This window comes from Asterias amurensis, chromosome 4 (assembly GCF_032118995.1).
Source record: "Asterias amurensis chromosome 4, ASM3211899v1".
Lineage (NCBI taxonomy): Eukaryota > Metazoa > Echinodermata > Asteroidea > Forcipulatida > Asteriidae > Asterias > Asterias amurensis.
In genome coordinates this window covers 20,367,147-20,378,945 of record NC_092651.1, presented here as the reverse complement: position 1 = coordinate 20,378,945, position 11,799 = coordinate 20,367,147, and the positions used below count along the sequence as shown (strand labels likewise).

Here is an 11,799-nt window from a genome sequence, read left to right as displayed (position 1 = left end):
GTTCGATTGTATTATTTCTTATAATACAAGTGTAGACAGAGGGCTACAAAAAACCTACCATGATCGCGTTTTTGAGATATCGGTGAAACAGCGTCCTCTGTCATATAAGTTTATTACTCTTTTTCCGGCCCAGATCCGGAGGCAGATAAATAGCGCCCTCTGTTGGTGCGACTGGTCAATGAGCACACCACTTGCCAACCGACGCTGGCCCGTAGCAACAACGCACACAGGTGCTGTAAATGGTGCGCGGTAAACGTTGGTCATGAATGGAAGGGGGGTACGCGTAACGTGAACGAGGGGTAACACGATTGTTGACGTGACAGTAGGGTCAGTGTTGGATAGTATTGCCGGTGTGAAACGTAACAATGGCGGCCTCCGTGGAGATCGAGCCGTCTGCTGCTAGGCAAGGATGGGTTACTGAGGCTGATTTGATGGCTGAAACAAAACAAGAACCGAACTCTGGAGTGAAGTACGTGACTAAGGTAATGGTACCCGAATTATAAGCTGATATTCCTATAAAATTGACTTTTTACTATAATCAGTACATCAGTTTATTACTCAAATTGTACGTATAGGCCTACGTGTACTGTTATGACATTATAAATTTTATATGTTTGAATTTCGACAATGTTGACGGTTGTCTACTTCTACATACAGTCGACACTTTAAGAAGTCAAACTCTTAGATACCAGCCGATAATTAAATTAGATTGGTTTTTGCTCTTGTGGCTTAACTTGAAATTTGTCAATCGACTCTATTTGGACAAGGTTGAACCTTTGCTACAGCGTTTAATCACATTAAGTGCCGCCAACACAATATTCTTTCACTGGTGCCACAAGCAAAGAAACAACAGTAATGTTTTCTTTTTAATGACACCACTCTGGGTCTTTGGTACCACCGTCAGGTCAGACTATTATACACTTGAATTCGACAGTAAAGACAAATGACTATATATACGATCGATTATACTTTTGACTTTTAACTTTGTATCCACGGTTAGAGTGCAATGACACTCCTTCCCCGCAAAACCCCTATCGCCCCACGGTGCCCCATAACAACTCCGATTATAGTTAACTTTGTCAATCACGTCAAGTTTCCAGACAACAGTTAATTCTGGTTATAACAAGATCGCTTGGGCTGGTCAAATTACCTCTTCATAAGAAAATGCTGGACAGTATAACAACGACATGCAAAAGGCCTAATATACTCTTTATAAGCAAAACATAAAAATTATTTATAACGTGCTCTACCGACCTGTCGGTGGAACATTACGCTAATCATTTCCCTTTTTTTCTCAGAGTGCCACAGAAAACTAGAAAACACTGTTTGGCAGTTTCCTCACAAACAACAAACTACGTGCATGGATGTCTGGGGTAATTGTTCAGCCCCCCTTTGACTACTTTTGACTATCATTGTGTGCGTTCGTTTAGCTTTCCTGGGTCGACCCCGGTGTGTGACGTTGTTTTTTTCAGGACGAACGTGTGCAGATAATTACCCACATTCGTCCTGGAAAAAAAACCCGCCACACACCGGGGATGACCCAGGGAAGCTTAACGAACGCACCCTTTACAAAAGTTTTTCATAACTTTTCTTGTCCACAGTTCGACCACGACTCGTTAACAAAAGGTTTCTCCCGCGACCTTCAGCAGTTTTACGGCAAGGCGAATGAGCAGGACAAACGGCGTTGTCTGGAGCTCCTTGCTACCCTACACATAGGGGAGGACCTCAACAAGAAATCGGCGGTTAGGAAGCCTACTCGACCAAAAGACACCAAACTACAGAGACCCAAAACTGCAATGGCGTCTTTCGGTAGGCCTACGTTTTTTATCTTAAAAAAAAAAATAGTTTATGGTTTAAGGTTGGTTAAGGTTTATGGTTTATTTAAAAACATTCAACATTTCGAGGTCTTACGACCGAATTGTATTCTGAATTTTCAATTCAGTTTAGAAAGTTATGACAGTTACATCATTTTATGTAGATTCAACAACTTTTCACATGTTACATGTCAGTATCCCTTGTGTTATTTGATGGTCAAAACTTTTTCATGTGTTTCTTACAACTTGAATTTGAAAAGCCCAATATTTTGTTTAAATCAAAATTCTTGATTTGTCCATACTTTATCCTAAACGACACACTGCAGTCATCAAAATATCAAAACAGTACCACACATCACACTTACAACGAGTGACTTTGTTATTGACTTTTCCACAACCATATTGACATTGCAAACAAAAAGCTGTGAAAGGCGCATTCTTTCAAACCAGTGGCTTCTTTCTAATTTATCACCGGGGAGATTGGAAACCGAAATCAGCCAAACAGTCAGGGCGATCGTGTTCTACGATATGAAACATCCCATAGAGTATAATTTAACAAAATGAAGGACTTTGCACATCGTGACCTACGTTGCTGTATCCATGATAAGTTAACAAGAATTCCATTAAAACATTAATATAGCGATAATTAACTAGCTTATCAAAATGTCGATAAAAATGTGCGTATAAACATAGACCTCTTTTCAAATATTTTAGAACGACAGGAGTGGGGTGAATATATAGTGTTACAAAGGAACTAATAATAAGAGCATGTACGGTGAACAAAAATAGCGTGATTTATTTTCTCTGATATTTTAAGTTGCAGCGATCCAAATAATATTAGCAATAATGTTGGTGATTGGAATGGTATAGTTTTATTCAAATGGTAATTAATTTAATACTTTCTACTATTTGAAGGCTATACAAACTTTGGCTTCAAAAAGTTATGATGTTTGCTTTTGTTAGTTTGTTGTTTTGGACCATCTTCCAAAGAAGGGAACTCAGCAAACTCCAAAATGACTTACACCAAGCTGGCAACAACGACTTCCATAAAAAAAACCGTTTAACGTCAGTCTATGATATTAAATCGCGCATTGTGATTCAGTACCTAGTGTAGTAAACGACAATATTCAGTTATTCTTTTGTGAAACCAGCGGATAGCCTGGCCGTGATCGTGACTGTTTATGTATTTATGTTACTATACTTAGTGTTTTATTGATACAATTGAAATTTGATTTTGTTTGTGACCTCGCGTCTCGTGTTCAAAACATATGTTTCAGGCTCAGCTTCCTTAATTCCCAGTTACTAATCTCGCCAGTTGCTTTGGCGACGTAAACTTCGTGTTAGCTTTTAGAACCCAATGGCGGTCACTCAATCTGCGTTAAAAACCGCGTCGATACAAAGCAAGGCGCAGTTGCACTAACACATTTCTGCTTGAAAAATATACAACTCATTTTGGTGAACGAAAATTATATTTTGGTTAAAAATTGGCAGAACTTTATATTCAAAATGATATCTTCTGTTTCGTCAGGTCGAGCAAGCACCCCGCAGAAAGTTAAGCGGACCGTGACGTCGTACAGGAGGGACTACCCAGGGATCATTGCTCCGTCTGCACCTCCTGCCAGGTACGAAGCTCAGATTGTGAAGGATTTTATGTTGTGCTTATGTTGTTTGGTTTAATTTAGTTTGTTAGTCCCTATAAGGGCCCCGTGTAGACGCAATAAAAAGAACACTAGTAAAATACAGAGCAATATAAGAAAACCCATGAATCAAAAACAGAATACAGAAAATGGATAAACGGTAGAGAAATCTTACTAAATCTTTATTTTGAAGTTAACATCGCTCAATATTGAACAGTCGACTCTTTCACACCATCTAATATGGTGTTTTTTTTTCAATATGCCTTAACGATTTTTTTTTCGAATGAGGCATGTGAAATAAAAAGTTCAACAAATTAAGTGAGACCCGTACGTTAAGAATAAACTTTTCTTTGCCTCTCTCCAAGTAGAATCTATACATTTTATGACGACGAACAGAACATGCATTTTCGAAACTTAAAGCCCCGGCCCTTCTTTTCAAAACCACCATCACTCAAAATATATAAATTTTCTTTCTCCTCTTGCGCCCACCAGACCACGGTCGACAGATGGTCTGTACCAAAACTCCTACGATCTAGATGGACCTATAGGAACGCCCACTTACAACAAGGAGTTTTCCAATAAAGGATTCTGCCGACCGGATCTTATACGGAGCGGGACATCATCTGGAGATAGACGCAATAACCCTCATCCATTCGAGGTAAGCAAACTTTGTGATTTTACTTATAATATAAGGAAGATTTATGCAATCTAATCTATGATTAGATACTTATAGATGATTAGTTTTTTTTTTATCTTGTACTTCGTTTGTTTATTGTGTTTGCTTTTTTGTAACATTTATTATTATCATGCGTTCATATAAATGTACAATTTGCGTTGTTTTGGTCAAATAAATTATAAATGTTAGGTTTGGCAGGCCCTAATCACTCTTTAAAATAGTGGCAATAAAAACCTGTGGTAAGAAATCATATACATGAACGAATAGTTTAATAGTATTTTGAGAAACATTTCTCTTCGAAGTGATGTAGTTATAAAGATAACAGTTTTAATGCTACAACATTTGAATCTTCCCGAGGATATCTTTTTATATTTCTTCTGCTAAATGGATAAGAATATGCTTACAATTTTGCTATTGTTCCTTGCTTCGTTTATCCAAACAAACTAACAAGATCAAAATGATACGGAAAGATTTGCGGTAACACCAGCATGTAATGATCTCTAAATGAGTGGTTCTGAAAAGAACCGTTGGTTTCATCAACTCGACGTTTCGATCATGCTCTGAGTCTGTTCGTCTTCTGTAGAAAGCTTGAACAAAAATATGATCTGTGACCACTCGACTCAATATTTGTTATCCGACAAGGAAATAATCACAGAAAAGACGCCCTTCTTGTACCGAATTTGTGCTTTCAGATGCCTGAGATTGAGTATAAGTTCTTTCAATATGATAGTCCGTGACTGTGTTTCTCACTTTCGATTCACTGCACCTTCGCTTAGATTATATTATACATGCAACAGTCGTCTGAACACTGTAAAGTGGTTGCTATTCCATCAATGAATGCATGCGTACTTGGACATATTACAAACATGTAACAGTCGTCTGACTGCTGCATTTTGCGCACACGGCTTATATACAATAGGATTGCCCTCTCCCTCGTCTGCTGTGATGGCCGAGTGGTTAAGGCGTTGGACTTGAAATCCAATGGGATCTTCCCGCGCAGGTTCGAACCCTGCTCGCAGCGATTTTTGTGGATGTATTTTTTTTACGTAATATTTGAAAGTCATTTTTGTTGTTTAGGGCCATGTTTGCCATTGCAGATCACTATTTAACAGTTTTCACCTTTTCTTCATCGCAATAAGCCTTTCTGAGATTTTGCGGACACAATGCTACAACACTGTAAATTTTCCGGTGTACACCCAAACCAAACGGTGCACTCCAATAGTGTCCACCGGCATACCTCAAAACAGGCCAACACTATTTCATAGTATGATAGGTAGTTTATTATGTGTTAGCCTTTTATATAACGAGTTTTCACTGCATTTGATAATCATCTCTTAGTTTATTGAAGACAATAATTAAAAATGGCAGTGTAATAAATAAAACAAAGTGTAACTCTACATAAAAAACAAACATCAAATGCAATGAAAGGCGGCACGCCAAAAACAAGGCGATACAAAAAAGTTACCGGTGAATTATGTTCAGTTTCTCCTGATGAAACACATAATCATTTATTACGCTTTTGTACAAGGTGTGAGATTCTTATAAATCTGAATATGTTTATACATTTGAGTGAAACTCTTTGTGTTTGTATACCGGTTTTTCAACTTAAGCCTACATTCTTCAGTGAAAGATAATGAGGGCATAATATTTAGTTTTGTAGGTTTTTAATTAAAGTTGGTGTGAACGAATTTTCTAAGCAAATTTCTCAAAAGAAAGGGAGACTCTGAACAAACGTTTTTGCGTGAAACGTTTCTCGTGTATTTACAGTCGTCTTTCGAGGACAAAATTGCTCCGGATTTATATCTCAAAAAACGCTACAACCATTTTGAAATATAGTTTTCACATGATTGTACATCTGCAAAATATATACGTAAGGTTAAATCAACCACCGAACGGTTCCTAAAACCAAAGGTCTATGCCTACTTTACCTATAATAAATTAAAGCTGTGCTTAGACACGTTTAAATGGATGTAATTATTATCTGGTTCATCTGTTGGAATCGCCGTTGTAGGGGAGGTTGTATTGGCGTAGTAATTCGGATGGCCATGCGATGTTGCATTTTCACTGATCAATTTAAGTGCGTGTCTATACTTGTAAACACCTGTCATTTTTAAATCAATATTTGTGTTTGGAATTTCGTATAGGTGCATTGAGAGGCTGGTCAAGGTTTTAATATTGGTTTTCTTTTATATGAAATCATGCTTTAACGATTATGTTTTTTTTTTTTTTTTTTTTTTACAACAACAAAATATACTTGATATTGTGAGCCGCTGTCTCTGTTTTTGGAAACGAAACATTAATGTAAAATTAATTTTAAAATGTATGACACATTCGGGTGAATACATTTATTGTTATTCAGTAAAGTTAAATGTAGCCTTTGTTAAAATAATTAGTGATTTTTTGTTTACAGTCAGATTATGTGCTTACGATTTAAAGGAAATCAATCTCTGTTCAATTTATATTTATTTATTTATTTTTTGGGAATGGGAAACATGTCGTTTTCTAGTTACAAAATGACTAATGAAATACAAAAAGGACTTCTGGTTAAAAGTCGTCAACATTTAGTTTGCTTTGAAATTTGCTTTACTTCCCACGAACGATCGGAAAACTTATCTGTAGTACAAACTTTACTTTAAACCTTTTCGGTTTTTCCAAAACGGAAATACTTTGATGTTTTTATTTTATTTTAATTATCACATGTTCTTTACGCAAATCCAACAACGTTGTTGCATAAAATGTAAAATAATAAGGTTTGCTGTCGCAGAATAGATTTGATTTTCCTCGGTTTTATTTTAACTGAATGTTTTGTATTGTCGCATATGAAACAGATTTGTTTTACTTTAAAACTTAACAAAATATGTCAAGTGAACCACAAGGGAAACTGACTGGGTATTGTTTTAAACGATTTACGTTTCAACAAAGAAACTTAACAAGTTAACCTATTGCTGAATCGATTGTGTTTCTACTTATAATGGATTACAACTTCCCTCTTTTATTTGTTCTCATGACGCACAGTCTTTCATGGTGTGGCGGTTCCCGAAACACGTACCCAAAGACCAGCAGTTATATCCCGGTGAGATTACCGACCAGATGATGGAAGAGATTCTACGAGATAAGTGCAAATCCACCTACCAAAGCGACTACCTAGGAGTCCCTCAGGGTACGTACAAGAACAAATTGAACAATTTGTTTGCCGTTTATATGTATAATTTGTTAAGACATTATGAAGGATTACGAGTAAAACTTAATCTACCTACAATCGACTACCCAGGAGTCACTCGGGGTGTACGTATAATCAAAACACGATTTTAGGTCAATTTGAAATCTCATGTTGCCATTGCGTATTATTTGTTAAAGGCAGTGGACACTATTACTAATATTGCCAAAGACTAGCCTTCACAGTTGGTGTATCTCAACATATTCATAAAATAACAAACCTGTAAAAATTTGAGCTCAATCGGTCATCGAACTTGCGAGATAATAATGAAAGAAAAAACACACTTGTCACACGAAATTGTGTATGTTTAGATGGTTAACTTCGAAACCTCAAGTTCTAAATCTGAGGTCTCGAAATCAAATTCGTGGAAAATTACTTCTTTCTCAAAAACTACGTCACTTCAGAGGGAGCTGTTTCTCACAATGTTTTATACAATCAACCTCTCCCCATAACTCGTAATCAAGAAAGGTTTTATGATGATAATTATTTTGAGTGATTACCAATAGTGTCCACTTTAAGGCTCTTAAGGAGTATACATGTACCTTCATAATAATACTAAGGCCGAACTTTTGTATAATATATAACATGAACGTTCAATGTTCAATCTATGGGACTATCTCTGTCGCAAACTTTTAACAGGTGAATAAGACAATGGCGTTTACAAGAGGGTCGCGTACCCCTCCCCCTTAATATCCGTGCCCCTGATGGGGCCCTCGTTTACTTGACCTTTGAGACTAAAAGTTAGCAGAGTAAAAATTTACATTTTTACAGTGTATACAAAAAATAAGCAGTTCTACTTTCAATGTTCTTACGCGTTTTTATCTTTTTACCACGTATAGACAATGTGTTTATTTGTACCACCACGTCAGATTAATGCAAACAAAAATTACAGTTATGATTGGCCTGAACTCCCCCTACTCCTAGACAAATGGTGTACCCCTCGTGCCCCCTATACCATTTTACCATGGTTCCGTTACTGGGTTGCTATGCGTTATTTTTTCTTCTCGTAAAAAATGTATAGGGTCTACCGTTACTTCGCCAATAGGTATATGGTAAACACCAGCACCACGAACTTTTGTTTACCTTTTTCGGTTGCTGTTTGTAGAAAGGCTACTACTGATCCCGTGCCTTTCTTTTCATAAGCTTAATTCCGCTTGGTAGTATGCTAAGCAAGTACGCTCAATATCTAATTATAGGATAACATATTGTGTACAATGGAGCTGGTCGATAAAGGGCCTTATGGAAGACGTCATTGCAAGAAGCAACACACTAATGTGCCATCACAGATTAGAGAGGTGCACCCTTGATCTATGCACCGAGTGAGGTATCAAAGTGGCCTCCAGAGGCAGGGTTTGCACCGTCCTTTCGAACCCAAAGGACCCACTAAAACACATACAAATATCAAAACAACAATAATTGGCCTTTATAACTTCATAATTATCCTATAATTTATCATGGAACACCCCACAGGTTATCAGATGAAATCTGCCTTCGATGACTACGTGGACTGGCGAGAGAAGATCCCGTACAGTCTCGCCTCATCTACGAGATTCTCGTACCAGTATCCCAAACAGCAAGACCCGTTACGAGGGAACAATAGCCGGTATGGATGTAATAAAGGCAAGAATGTCAAAGCAACTGGTATCGGTGAGTTTGAAGAAGAAATTTATAGACAACCTGTTTGGTTTACAATTCCTAACTTGAGAGAAGTGTGTTGGAACCAAACAAGACCGAGCATTGTTGATAGATAAACCTTTGTTTCGTTTCTCCCCAACTGGATAACAATCCCATTTATTATAGTTGGGCCCAGTCACAACTTGAGTGTTACAAGTTTGGACGGCCCAGTTGGATTGCATTACGACGGGACTCACACGGGGTAGAAAAGGTTTGACTGTCTACGCGATTAATCGAGCCGTCAGTCAGTTACCGTTACGTGAATGGGCCACGCGGTCGAGCAGCGAAAAGGAAAGAAATATTTTTGAATTCCGTGCTGCTCGAATTGTTTATGTTTTTATTTGCAAATTATACATTTTGTTGCCTACATGCAACAGTCATTCAAAGATACTATTTTGAATGAAAACAAAACACACGAAAAGTTGCAAACTCACCGCAGTGATGTAACTTCGACGTTTCATTCTCTCATCAGTTCCTCTAGCCTCCACACATCAAATGAATCTACGTCGACACACCACGTATGACCGCTTCTTCAACAAGCCATTCCGCCCAGGCATGGTGCAGATATCCAAGGCCCTAGAAGCAGGCAAACTGGAGCAGTATCTACAAACAGCGACAGATAAAGGTAACATTCATCATTATTATTGCCATCTATGACTGTTGGTTTTAAGTTACAATTTGGGCCCGACAGCTAAGACCGTCTTAGCAGACATAAGCCATACATTTTTATCAGGGAAGGGTCCCCAAAACACCCCTGAAAACTAACACACGCAAAAAGGTAACAGGTGACAATGATTAAAGTCTTGCAAACACATACACACGGGGAACAAGCTCTGAATAACATTAATTTTGCATACTTTTTTCAGCTTTCTATTTCTAAATGAAAATACAACAAAAACTCTAGGAATAGTTTGGGGCAATATACCATTTTAGTTACAGGTGCTTCCATTTAATTGATGTTATTTTTTCTTCTTCTTCTTTTCAGAACGAGATGTTTTGAACAAGATGTTGGACTCTATGGCGAAGACGGGCCCTCCCAGACCCCCATCAAGCAGTGGATCATCCAGACCAAAGACTGCCCAGCCAAACCACACATGGATCTCTAAATGGAACGGTCCTATGTAGATGCCAAGAACTCGTCTATGCAATACTTTACTACAAAAACTGTCTTCTGCAATAATTGTTTTCTTTTTATGATTTATTGACTACTTGATACATTTATTGTGGGCCATCAACATGTTTCAACAGTCGTCTTCAACAAATATTAACTGGTACAAATCTCTTTGATATGGTAATCTTTCGACTTGGTGCATCTGAAACATTCTATAGTTTACATTAATTTGAAATAAGACGGGAACAAAACTTATTGATATGGTAACCAACTTGAGACCCTATATAATACGATACGTCTGCTCTCGTTTCGCTCCACGCATAGCAGGACGGTTAAATTGTCTAACCAAGGACTATCAACAAAAATAATTAATTTCTTCGAACTTTCTAACTCTGTGTACTTATGTGAAATAATAAAACATCGGATTACTCGCGAGGAATACCGTCCGTGCATCAAGCCAGATATTCTCCACCACCAACAAAGGGTCACGAGCTGAGCTAGAACCGAGGACCATCGCATTTCGAACCTCTAGACTCCAGGAGTTATTTCACGATGAGTCGGAGCTCATTCCTACAGTTTACTCGGCACACGGTGGGACAATATTATTGAAAAAATCAGAGCTGAATCTCAAATATTTAAATAACAGCAGCAGAACTTTTAAAGACTTGGTGAACACCATGACCGCCACTATACACCTTTTGGTTTCTTGGATGTGCATTTACGTATGGGCAGATTTACCCATCAACCGAACAGTGCAACTATAATGTGTTGATATGTCAAATATGGCTTCACGTTTTTTTTGTATTTTTTTGTATTTTTGTAACTTCAGTCGGAATGATTACCGCCCGTAACAATTTGTGATTATCAATGGTCTCCTTCCTGGATATGAAATCATGTCAAATTTGAAAATAGTTTCGAGTCAATTAACATCAAATCTGATGTCCGTTGTTGTCCTTCTTTACATTCCGTTTGTTTCTCGTTTTAAAAACAAAATGCTTGTGTGTGCACTTTACGTTATCTGGGTGTTTTTGAAAGACTCTTTTTATAATGTATAATTTAGGATGACTATGTATATATTGTTTCAGCTACCACGCAATAGGCATGTATTAAAATTATCTTTGAGTTCAATTTTTAAAATTCACACGTGAGTGTAAACGTCTCAATTTGTCTTTCCTAGAAAATAGACTTAGCTGTTACAAACTTATTTAATTAAAAGGACCTATGGTTTAAGTGCAAAACAAGCTCTTTCTTATCAAAATAACAAAATTACCAAAAACTTATATAGCGCCCTAATCATGTAGACACGCTCTGGGACACTGAACATGGCATTATGGGCAATAGAAAACAAGAAACGAAGTTATAAAAAACAACGGGAGTAAAAAATTCTTCAAAACATTCAACCAGTTAGTAAACAAACTCAATAAATATAATGATGGCTAAAGGAAAACGTTTCTTGATGGCAAAAAGGAAAACCAAACACTTATAAGCAGGATAAGTGTAGAGCCTATGCAGTAAAATGGAAATACAAAAATAGAGACGCAGAAAGCACACAGAAAAAGCAAGGGTAAACAAGGAACAGGGAGACAGGGGGGTTGGAGGGAAGGGTTTGGTTTGTGCACGGAGGATTTTCTTCCTCCGTGGTTTGTGTCGCTCTTTACACCTAAGATAAG

The 11,799-nt window shown here is 37.5% G+C and overlaps 1 protein-coding gene and 1 non-coding gene across 2 annotated transcripts; both read left to right on the top strand.

Moving 5' to 3' along the window:
* The first annotated feature begins 248 nt into the window (after window positions 1-248).
* LOC139935665 (testis-expressed protein 26-like) lies at window positions 249-11,270 on the top strand. The gene is made up of 8 exons (XM_071930173.1): window positions 249-482; window positions 1,602-1,809; window positions 3,343-3,436; window positions 3,944-4,109; window positions 7,143-7,287; window positions 8,815-8,991; window positions 9,491-9,643; window positions 10,004-11,270. The coding sequence occupies exons 1-8, from the start codon at window positions 366-368 to the stop codon at window positions 10,141-10,143; spliced, it is 1,200 nt and encodes a 399-aa protein (XP_071786274.1). The 5' UTR covers window positions 249-365; the 3' UTR covers window positions 10,144-11,270.
* Window positions 5,067-5,148, top strand: Trnas-uga (transfer RNA serine (anticodon UGA)). The gene has a single exon. It is a non-coding gene; the product is annotated as a tRNA-Ser (tRNA).
* Window positions 11,271-11,799: the final 529 nt, after the last annotated feature.

Coding starts and splice junctions, on each gene's coding strand:
- LOC139935665 (XM_071930173.1), top strand. CDS start 366: ATGGCGGCCTCCGTGGAGATCGAGCCGTCTGCTGCTAGGCAAGGATGG. Junction 483..1,601: donor GAGTGAAGTACGTGACTAAG/GTAATGGTACCC, acceptor TCTTGTCCACAG/TTCGACCACGACTCGTTAAC. Junction 3,437..3,943: donor CCGTCTGCACCTCCTGCCAG/GTACGAAGCTCA, acceptor TGCGCCCACCAG/ACCACGGTCGACAGATGGTC.